General features: G+C 42.2%; 1 protein-coding gene across 3 annotated transcripts in view; it reads left to right on the top strand.

The window, feature by feature from the left end:
• LOC118369510 (sorbin and SH3 domain-containing protein 1-like) overlaps positions 1–12,026 on the top strand; it is a 76,411-nt gene that overhangs the window by 41,895 nt on the left and 22,490 nt on the right. For all 3 annotated transcript variants that reach the window (XM_035753940.2, XM_052498369.1, XM_035753941.2), the window contains 2 exons: positions 1,439–1,522; positions 9,804–9,853. In XM_035753940.2, the coding sequence (XP_035609833.2) occupies positions 1,439–1,522; positions 9,804–9,853 (134 nt within the window). The remainder of the gene's footprint in view (positions 1–1,438; positions 1,523–9,803; positions 9,854–12,026) is intronic.

Genomic DNA, 12,026 nt, shown 5'->3' with positions numbered 1-12,026 from the left:
TCAACAGCAAAAATTGCCTTGAATCTGCTTGGAAAGGAGTCTTACACAGTACACAGTTTATGGACAAAAAATGCTATGGATATTTTTCATTATCTTTGACAGTATGAATACCTGTAGATCAGTGTCCCAATACAGTGTATGCCACCCGGTTCAACTGAAAGGACTGAATCTGGGCGCCATTAATGGCCCACTGTGATAGGGGCATTAGTGGCCCACTGTGATAGGGACATTAAAGGTCCACTGTGATAGGGGCATCAAAGGCCCGTTGTGATAGGGGCATTAAAGATCCACTGTGATAGGGGCATTAGTGGCCCACTGTAATAGGGGCATTACAGGCCCACTGTGATAGGAGCATTAAAGGCCCACTGTGATAGGGGCATTAAAGGCCCACTGTGTTAGGGGCATTAAAGGCCCACTGTGATATTTACAGTCAATTGTATCGATGACATACACCCATTGATTCTTAAACAGTACCACGTATTAATGTCTCATTAGTGAGTGGGCCTTTAAACAAATGCTGCATATGGGTTTTAGCTCACAGTTGGTTTAGTTGATAGCCTCTTCGTGTGGCTCATACAGAAGAGAATAGAGATGCCTCTCTACAGTACAACAGTTATTTGATTATATCATAATGTAATCATTGTTTGTCTGGAGTTCAGTTATGGTGGGACTCATCCCTGTGGCACCACATACTGAACAGTAGAGATCGAGGCCTTGTTAATGCTTTCCACCATTGTCAGACAGACACCGTATGTGATGTGACAATTTCTTTAATTACAGGACACGGTCTGTGGTTCTGTGTCAGGTTCCTGGCAGCATTAGCAGAAGGCTATTCGGTCTCTTATTTTCATCTAGTCTCGTATATCTGTTGCTCTGTGAATTATGGTCTTCCTTATTGCCAATGTGGCTCAATGATTGAAATACACTATGCATAAGCATGTTAGGAGATACATTCACATTAAAAGAAGTAGAATAATACGATCTCAGTCGGAATACGATCATCAGAAGCAGATGGGACCTATGAAAGCACACTTCTGTGTCTTCTCTTACACGTGTGCACAGACTGCACACTCTAGTTGAGTGCGATTCTGCTTTATATTATTTGCTGACGTCACAGGCAATATGTGTTGTATGTCTTTATCCATTTGATAGCGAATCCGTCATCCTCACCATCACTCATCAGAAATGTCCGTTTTTTTTTCTTCTTCTTCCCCCTCCTTGGATAACTCACCTGGCCTACAGACCAATCTTCAGGAATTCCTTTTGGATTAGGACATGTTTTGTTTAGAAATCCAGCATGTCGGGAATGTGGGAGTGTCGTCTGGATCACATCAAGAATGTGTCAAAGCCTCATTGCCTGTGTCTGTAAATGCTGTGCTGTCTGAACTGTCTTCTCTTTGTCTTTCTCCTCCTTTCCTTTTTGCCATGGCCCCTGTAGACTCCGCACACTAGTCCAGAAGATGTAGATTTAGAGAATGAGCCTTGGTATAGATTCTTTTCAGAGATGGACTTTGATAAAGCGGTAAGTGGCCGCTGTCTTAAAGTGACAGTGTATTTAAACGAAGCATGTGGTAATAACATCCATGTTTAAATGCCTAAACAAACTACTGAACAAATATATAAAAGCAACATGCAACAATTTCAACTGAGTTACAGTTCATATAAGGAAATCAATCAATTGAAATAGAATCATTAGGGCCTAATCTATGGATTTCACTTGACTGGACAGGGGAGTAGCCATGGGTGGGCCTGGGAGGGCATAGGCCCACCCACCGGAGAGCCAGGCCCAGCCAATCAGATTTTTTTTTTTTACGACAAAAGGGCTTTATTACGGACAGAAATGCTCCTCAATTTCATCAGCTATCCGGGTGGCTGGTCTCAGATGATCCCGCAGGTGAAGAAGCCGGATGTGAAGGTCCTGGGCTGGCGTGGTTACACATGGCCTGCGGTTGGACGCACTGCCAAATTTTCAAAAAATTATGTTGGAGGCGGCTTATGGTAGAGAAATGAGCATTAAATTATCTGGCAACAGCTCTGTTGGACATTCCTGCAGTCAGCATGCTAATTGTACGCTCCCTCAACACTTGAGACATCTGTGGCATTGTGTTGTGTGACAAAACTGCACATTTTAGAGTGGCCTTTTATTGTCCCCAGCACAAGATGCACCTTTGTAATGATCATGCTGTTTAATCAGCTTCTTGATATGCCACACCTGTCAGGTGGATAGATTATCTTGGCAAAGGAAAAATGCTCACTAACAGGGATGTAAGCAAATTTGTGCACAAAATTGAAGTGAAATAAGCTTTTTGTGCGTTTGGAAGATTTCGGGGATCTCTTATTTCAGCTCGTGAAACATGGGACCAACACTTTACATGTTGCGTTTATATTTTTGTTCAGTATATGTCTGTCTTTAAGGACTACTCCAACAAGTTTACCTCACATCTGCAAACCTTTACTGAATATAAACAAACTGTTATCCCCTCCTAAATATCTCGCAATGCGACCGTACCTTGAGTAATTTGCCTGCGGTCACGTTTCCCAGCTCTATAGTTGCTCAATGAACTCTGGATATAGCTCTATCCTTGTATATGTAACGCATTTGTACATTTTTCTTTCTACACTCAGTCAGAAGTGTGAAAGACAAGTGGGTCTGTGGCAAAGCAATGCAGTTATTGGCTATTCGGATGTTTGCCATGCTCATGCCGACATCTCTATCAATGCTTGTTGTTTTATTTTGCACCTTCTATACATTCTGGAACAACTCCCATCTTTTGACTTCAGTAACACCTGAAAGTGGGCTGTCTTTTTAAAACATTGTTCTACTTTCATCCTGTAAATATTGGCACCTGCTCTTCATCTGTGAAGCTTGCTTGAGTTTGGACTTAGCTATGTCAACTATGTTGGCAGCTGAACATTGTACAATGGCCTACAGTAGCAATGGGCCTTATCCGGTGATTAGATGATTTGCAATTTTACACATTGTCCATTGGTGAGCCTAATTATATATCCAATACAATTTGGGTTAGGTGTCCTACTGCCACTGTATATGATAAGGAAGAATTACAGGTAAGTGATAAATCCCACAGCTGTTATGGCTGTATCAGACGGAAAGACATCTTTGCATTTTATCCTCACGGCTATGCCAACACTGGCACCATGCCCTCTGTACCATGTCATTAGCTCAGCACCCATGTGGAAGTTCTTGTTGTTGTTGCATTGATGGGAACCCTACACATGAGGACACATAGCAAACGCCAGAAGACTGGGCAAGGGGATTCAACTGTGGTAACACCCCTCAGATCAAAACTGTTATGCCCTTTTCATACTAACGTGCTGACCCAAACTGTATTGTGCTGGCTCTGATATTTTCCTTTCACATGGTCCTTTCCAGTACAGTGTCTGACAACTATGGTAGTATATAAAACCAGGCCAGTACAAAATGGCTTGGCTCAGCCCTGTAGCCTGAAAAAGGTCTAACAGTGCCCATGCAAGCACTACACGACAGCCCCTATTGAATCAAGGAGTGCTGTCTAGACTGGTATATTTACTATAGCTACTTTTCCAAGTGAGGGCGTGTTGTCAAGGTTGATTCAGAAGTTTGAGATACGGTGGGTCGCTTTGATAAATACCGGTATGCTACATGCCTCGGGCATCAGTTGGCACCAGACAAGTATTCAGACTCACTGGCTGCCCACAAACAGATGTTCCATCTCCTTGCCGTCTGCTCTGTCAGTCAGTCAGTCAGGGCCAACCTCCACCTTGGAGTCTGCCTGGAAACCACAACTTCTTATTACTAAGGGTTAGGAGTGGGTAGTACTAGAAACTTTGGCCTCCAAGCGAGTTGTCTCAGGGCGTGTGGACGGTTGCCAGATTAGCTCAATTTGATGACCTACTGACTCAACGCTTCAGATACATCTGGTATGTGTAGTATTTGACCCTCAAGGGGTGGGCTAGAAACCTTGGCACATTGGGTTTAAACTGGCATATCTCGTCTGGATTATGACGACTCGATCTATGAATTCTTAGAGTGATCATGGGATGATGGCTCCTTTTTGGAAGGTCTAGCTAGTCTAGACTCCATGTAACACATGATGATCAACCTAAGGAGGAAACCTGAGTCCTTCTGTGGCACAGTTGGTAGAGCATGGCGCTTGTAACGCCAGGGTAGTGGGTTCGATTCCCGGGACCACCCATACGTAGAATGTATGCACACATGATTATTATTATTATTATTATTATTATTATTATATTACATGACTGACTGTAAGTCGCTTTGGATAAAAGCGTCTGCTAAATGGCATATATTATTTATTCCTGACACAATATTTGTTCTTAGAATTTTCCCCAAAGTTAAGTCCAAATGGTTTCTTGACAGCATATTGATGTAACGATAGTTAAAGTGATTTTCTGACCTCTTATACTAGTAGGACATTGTCTTATAATCACAATCCCTGTTGCTCCAAAAAAACCTGGTCATAACCAGTATGGCTGGGAATTGCCAGGGACCTGATGAGCCGACATTATCACGATACTTAGGCGCCGATACGATAGGTGTTGCGATTCTTGTGATTCTATACTGAACAAATATATAAACGCAACGTGAAACAATTTTTTGTGTGTATAAAAAATGTTGGGGATTTTTTTATTTCAGCTCATGAAACATGGGGCCAACACTTTACATGTTGCTTTAATTTATTTGTTCAGTTTATATGTATTGTGATTCGATACTGTGATTTTATTGGGATTCGATGTTCCAAACAAACGTTGAAAACAAATTGGCTCCCTTTTTAAAAAGAAGATGGAGAACAAGTTATGAAGGAAAAATACTGGAATTTTAGTTCAGGGTCAGCAAACTAGCGCATAAAGAATATTGAAATGTTGTCAAAACGACACGATATACCATCAAAAATATTATCCCGATATGTATCTGTATCGATGTTCCCCCCCCATCACTAATAACCAGATAGATGCAGTGATATTATTGTTTAATCACATTAACCATTATACATCTCAAAGGTCACAACTTACGTGTGAGTTCACAGTCAGAGGTCTGGACATTCGTATGATTACGTTCAATAAAGTTCACAGTTATGTTCAATCACAGCTCCATGGATATACAAGGCGGAACGGAAGCCAAAATGCCATACATATTGACGGGTAGGAAGAACATTTTGGCCTTCTGTGTTCCGACTGAGTGACTCCGTCAGTGACTAGTGTGTCTAGTGTACGCTGTCACTGAGGGGGCAGCTGCATGTGGAACCACTGATAAAGTGTCTGACTCTGACCACAGTCTTTACACTGAGTCATACTGACTGATGGGTTTGCGTCCCAAATGGCACCCTATTCCCCATATAGTGCACTACTTTGGACCAGGGCCCTATAGGCCCAGGTGGAAAGTAGTGCACTATAATGGGAATAGGGTGCCATTCCATTATGATACTCCATCACAACGTTAATGTTCGCCCGGAAGTAACCCATAATCCCATCAGCTCATTGTGTTTTCATATATAACCTCTGTTATATACCTAAGCAATAAGGCACGAGGGGGTGTGGTATATGGCCAATATACCAGAGCTAAGGGGCGGCAGGGTAGCCTAGTGGTTAGAGCGTTGGACTAGTAAGCGAAAGGTTGCAAGTTCAAATCCCAGAGCTGACAAGGTACAAATCTGTTGTTCTGCCCCTGAATAGACAGTTAACCCACTGTTCCTAGGCCGTCATTGAAAATAAGAATTTGTTCTTAACTGACTTGCCTAGTTAAATAAAGAAAAAAATTAATTAAAATAAGGGCTGTTCTTAGGCTCAACAGCTGGATGCAGAGGTGCCTTATTACTATTATAAACTGGTTACCAATGTAATTAGAACAGTAAAAATACATGTTTGGTCATACTCGTGGTATACGGTCTGATATACCATGGCTTTCAGCCAATCAGCATTCAGGGTTCAAGCCACCCGGTTTATAATGAACCTTTATCTCTTAGCACTTTACGTGGAGAGGGTTAAGGATACAGCTATAACAACATGCTAGGGGAGCCAGTGTTTTTATAAGAACTTGTCTAAATGAGGATTCTCTTTTCGAAGGAAAAGCTCCCATTACATATTGATACACTCATGATTCCTATTTTTGAATGTAAATAAAAAAAGCCCATAGCACCCCAACCTGCAATGTTGGCCTATATATATCCTCCACCAGCAAAGTAGTACATTTCTTTGAGTCATCACAGACACCTGTTTAGAAACAGGCGTATGGAAATGGGCAAACAAATTTCAAACAGTGTTCATCTGACGCCCCAGGGGAAAGGAATTCACGGTACCTTCATCCGCCTAGATTGGTAGACAGCTTCTAAAATGTTGTGTCCCATCATTTCTATTGAATCCACACGTTACACAGAGACGTCAGATGTCTGCAATATCTGTCTGAAATCATTGTTTGACTTCAGGGATCTTGGCATGCTAGTGACACTGGTTCATGCACATGAACTTTCCGTCTTCACTGACGTTCTTTTGTAGTCCACTTTTTATGGAATGTTTCTGATTGAAGGGTTAATCATATTTGGCATCCAACATATGGGTGAACCTTTGCAAAGCATGTCTGTTTCTGTTCAACTTTTTATTGTTATGTCAACCTGCCATAGACTATACTGTATCAGTGAGGGAGGATGATTATATTTTTAATGATCATGGCCTTGTTTCTATTACAGCATATTGGATGACTGTCATTCATAATCCATTTACCCAGCTCAATGTAACGTTGATAGGTTTAGGCTACTACATGATACTCTAATTTTCCCTATACCCATCATGAAGTTGATGGGTATATTTTGTAATCAAGGTGACACATTCAATACTGCCTTGCACACCTTTGCCTGCATCTAGATGATCTAGTGTGTAATCATTAGTCCAACAGAGTTTTTTCTATTGGACAAATTCTGCTATATTTAGTCCCGCTTCGTTCCACTTGCTAGTCAACATACCTGCTAGAACTAATGCATTAGTAAACTCGCTACAATCATGCAGTACTGTGTACAGTCAGCAAGCAGTTTAGCAGTTACACAGGCTGGTCGCGGTGGCGATAAATTAATAAAAACAAAAGCTTACCTTGACTTGGAAAAATTCCAGTGCTGAATAACCAGAGCCAGCTAGCTAACATGACATCTCTCTCTGTTTGAGCCGGGTGTTTGAGTAGGCTAAACTAGCTAGCTGTATTCTCTAGCTAAAATGTGAAAGAGAAAGGGAAATATAGCTCTCTCTCTCTTGTTTCTGCTTAATTTTTGAAGAAATTAATTTGTTTAAAACTGTTCAACTATTGTATTTCTCTCTCTCTTTGAGTCAACTGCTCACCACTTTTTATGCACTGCAGTGCTAGCTAGCTGTAGCTTATGCTTTCAGTGCTAGGTGGACAAAATGTCAGATCATGCTGTAAAAGCTCTGCTAGGTTGGAGGACATCCTCTGGAAGTTGTCAAAATTACTGTGTAAATCTATGGAAGGGGTTGAGAACCATGAGCCTCCTAGGTTTTGTATTGAAGTCAATGTACCCACAGGAGGACGGAAACTAGCTGTCCTCAGGCTTCACCACAGTGCTACCCCACAGAGAGCTGTTGATGCTACTGTAGACTTTCATTGCAAAACAGTGTGTTTTATTCAATTATTTGGTTACATGAATATATTTATTATAGATTTATCCAAAAGGATACCTTTTTTAAAGTTCTTCTATGCAGAAATCTCTGTACCATTTCCTGGTTGCTAAAACTTGAATAGTTTGCCTAATTTCAGTTTATGTGACAAAATAAGCTAGTATAGTGTAGAGAATCACTGCTGTGAAATATATTTCCCATAACGAAAAATATTGTTTCAGCTGTTTGAAGCTGGTGTAAACCGAAAGTAAAAGACCCAAAAACCAAGAATATAAATAGCACATATTGAACAGATCTACCGCTTCTTAGACTTACTTTCATATGTAATTATAGATCTGTAACTCACATTTCTATGTGAATTTGGTCAGGTTGCCCAAAAAGTTACACATTGCACTTTAATGTTTCACTATTTACATTTTTCTGAAATTCACTGAGGAGGATGGTCTTCGCCTTGCTCCTCTGAGGAGCCTCCACTGATATCTATACATCTAACTTACATTGCTGAGAATCCCCAGGCTTGTAAATCTCTTGTAAATAATCAGAATGAGATCGACTTGTTTTATTTCAGATAAGCCTCTCACCTATATTTCCTGTTTATTTTCCACCAGAGCAGCGTAGTGTCAGCTCAATTAACCACAAGTAGCACGAGAAACCATTCATTTCATCCCATGTTGAGAGGGACTTGGAGTTCAGTCAGCAGACCTGGGTTCAATTTGAGCGCTTACTTTAGCCTTTTTGGTGTGCCAGATGGGTGTGGTTTGCAATTTTGCAACTATTCTATTGGCTCCATTGTGCCAGGCAAGCTCAATCAAGTCCAGCTAAAGTATATGAAATGATTATCAATAGTGTTTGAACCCAATTCTGTCAGACAGAGAGGGATATAAGGACAGGAAAGTGAGAAGACAGACAATTCTGTCAGACAGAGAGGGATATAAGGACAGAAAAGTGAGAAGACAGACAATTCTGTGGCAGTGGCATGTTCTCGAAGAGGGGGTGAAGTGCCCGTGGAACATTTGGCTTTATAAATAGATGAGTCTATAGACCTTCCAGGCTGAATGCTGGTCTTATAAAGATAGGCATTCATTTTGAAAGGTTATTAATGATCCTCCTCCCCTGGCGACCAGAGGGAATGAATGTTGTGGGAAATAAGCCTGTGCCGTATGCTACTGGTCCGGTCGTCTGTTTGAGATGGGGCGGGTGTGAAGATGTGTGGTGTTACGAGAAGGACCAGGCTGGCGCTTGGGATTGCGCAATCTTATGTGCAAACAACACTCGTGCTTTTATTCATAGCCCGCATGTCACGTCTGCTGTCTTGACACTCTGTGACTTCGCATGGAGAAAAGCAACAGAAACAGTGGGCTAAAATTAGCGAAGCTCTAAACCATTCAAAATGCTAGCGGGTGCTACCCCGCCAGCGAATGGCTCTCCCTGTGTTTTGGGGTTAGTAACCTCCCCAGAATAACATCAAATAAGATAACGTGTGTTGTTAGCTCGCACGGCGGAGTCCTATAAACAAACTTATTCACTCACCCCTTTCTTGTTTGTTTATGTGTGTGTGCTTGTGCTTATCCTATATGTCATTGTGTTAGTTTAACTTCATCTGTGTGTTATTGTAAATGTCTGACTCCGTTTCTAATTGCTTTGACTGTATTCAGGAATTGTTGTTATTTGCATTATACTGTGACAATATTTGTGTGTGTTTCTGTGTGTATGTGTGTGCACGTGCGCGCGCAAGTGTGTGTAATTTGGCCTGCTTGCACCACCAGCTGGTTAATTGTCCCCCAGTCTGGTCCAGTGGTAATGAGAGTGACTCAATACCAGACAAAAGAGAGGCCCTCTGTGAGAGACACCAGCCTATTGGCTGAGCCTAGTGAGAGCCCCCTCCACGCATGGGCCCCCTCCCCTGACCGATGCACGCCCACCCCCCTGCACCCCTCCTCACTGCCGCTTGTTCTCCAACTTGCATGCCGGCCAAAACACACGCTTTGAATCCTCCGTGTAAAAGCTTCGTCCAGCAGAGCTAAGGATCGGCAGGCGTTGGAGACACTACAGACAGACACAGGAGAGGGAGAGAAGAGAACCTCACGACAGCTAATGCTCCTGCATCTGTTCTAGCTGGAAGAGACCTTCCTGTGGATTTATCAATGACTTCTTTGTTTGGTCTGTTGCAGAGTGCCCCCTCTTTCAGCCCTCTGGAAACACCCTCCGACCTACAGAAGTAGTAAGTCCATGCTTCTCTTACCTCTATGCTTCTGTCTTGTTGCTTATCCATTCCCAAACGTGTGTTTGTCTGTGTTTAGGGCACGTTTTTAGGAGGGCTGTCAGCCGGGATGTTTTTGTGTGTGCATTTGAACACCCCTGAGTCTGCTTCCTGAGAGAGAGAGAGAGAGAGAGAGAGAGAGAGAGAGAGAGAGAGAGAGAGAGAGAGAGAGAGAGAGAGAGAGAGAGAGAGAGAGAGAGAGAGAGAGAGAGAGACTTATTAACGAGGGTAAAAACTGCCAGTACAGTGTGTCCTCTGCTTTGGAGAGATTTTGGGGGTGGTGGGTGAGAGGGTGAGATGGTTACTATGTGGCGATTTATTTAAAGCTGAAAGCAAACAGCCCCTGAGTCAAACCTGGATGTCATTTGTGAGTGGAGAGAGACAGGGAACTGCGCTCTACTCCACTCCTACAGCTGCGTAACGTTACAGAAAACGTTATCCCCCCAGAGTGGGTGTGTGATGCGCCTGTATCGTATAACAAGAATAACTTTTATATGAAAGAGGGTGTTTGGTCATTAAGCAAACCAGCAGCGTTACGACTTGGATCACTTTGTTTTTGTCAGCAGAGATTTATGTGCGCTATTTTTGTTTCCGCAATAAAATGTAAGGAATTCTAGCCCTCGCCATGGTGACTTTCTTGAGGTCCATTGGCTGAAAGTTGTCCCTCCATTTCAACATGGAATTTTCCATCTCTCTCCAAACTTAAAGTGCATTCGGAAAGTATTCAGACCCCTTGACTTTTTCCACATTTTGTTATGTTACAGCCTTATTCTAAAATTTGTTAAATATTTTTTTCTCCCTCATCAATCTACACACAATACCCCATAATGACAAAGTAAAAACAAGTTTTTGGAAATATCACATTTACATAAGTATTCAGACGCTTTACTCAGTACTTTGTTGAAGCACCTTTGGCAGCGATTACAGCCTTGAGTCTTCTTGGGTATGATGCTACAAGCTTGGCACTCCTGTATTTGGGGTGTTTCTCCCATTCTCCTCTGCAGATCCTCTCAAGCTCTGTCAGGTTGGATGGGGTGTGTCACTGCACAGCTATTTTCAGGTCTCTCCAGAGATGTTCAATTGGGTTCAAGTCCAGGCTCTGGCTGGGCCACTCAAGGACATTCAGAGACTTGTCCCGAAGTCACTCCTGCGTTGTCTTGGTTGTGTGCTTAGGATTGTTGTCCTGTTGGAAGGTGAACCTTCACCCCAGAGGTCCTGAGCACACTGGAGCTCTGTCAGAGTGACCATCAGGTTCATGGTCACCTCCCTGACCAAGGTCCTTCTCCACTGGTTGCTCAGTTTGGCCGGGCAGCCAGCTCTAGGAAGAGTCTTGGTGGTTCCAAACTTCTTCCATTTAAGAATGATGGAGGCCACTGTGTTCTTGGGGACCTTCAATACTGCAGAAATGTTTTGGTACCTTTCCCCAGATCTGTGCCTCGACACAATCATGTCTCGGAACTCTACGGACAATTCCTTCGACCTCATGGCTTGGTTTTTGCTCTGACATGCACTGTCAACTGTGGGACAGGTGTGTGCCTTTCCAAACCAAGTTGTAGAAACGTCTCAAGGACGATCAATGGAAACAGAATGCACCTGAGCTCAATTTCGAGTCTCATAGCAAGAACCTGTTTTCGTATTGTCATTATGGGGTAGATTGATGCGGAAAAACAATAATATTATGCATTTTAGAATAATGCACTGTCGTAAAAATAAAAAAAAAGTGAGAAAAGTCTTAGGGGTCTGAATACTTTCCGAATGCACTGTATATTAGGATTTCACAGCATGATATTCCCTAACTCTTTTGGACAGTTTGTTGTCATCCTAAATCTTTTGATGTCATTCATTGTCGTCAGCTCATTGGATATGAAGTAGCGCAGCTTATTGATATTGCCATGCACTGTATTGCAATAAGTTAATTAACAGAGACGTCTGTTTGTACTTATTATATTATATTACATAATATACTACACATTTGAACTAATGTCTACAGTCTAGATGGATTGCTTAAAGCATTGGTTCAGTCTAAAGCCTTTCTTTTTAAATAAATAAACATGTATTTGTAAGGGTCTAACAAGTATGTATCGTAACTGGTTGCATCAACTATCTGCCCCCAAGTTCTGAAAATTCCCATTTA

The sequence above is a fragment of the Oncorhynchus keta genome, chromosome 36 (assembly GCF_023373465.1).
Source record: "Oncorhynchus keta strain PuntledgeMale-10-30-2019 chromosome 36, Oket_V2, whole genome shotgun sequence".
Lineage (NCBI taxonomy): Eukaryota > Metazoa > Chordata > Actinopteri > Salmoniformes > Salmonidae > Oncorhynchus > Oncorhynchus keta.
Note: the sequence above shows the minus strand (reverse complement) of the source record. Positions and strands in the feature narration are given on the sequence as shown.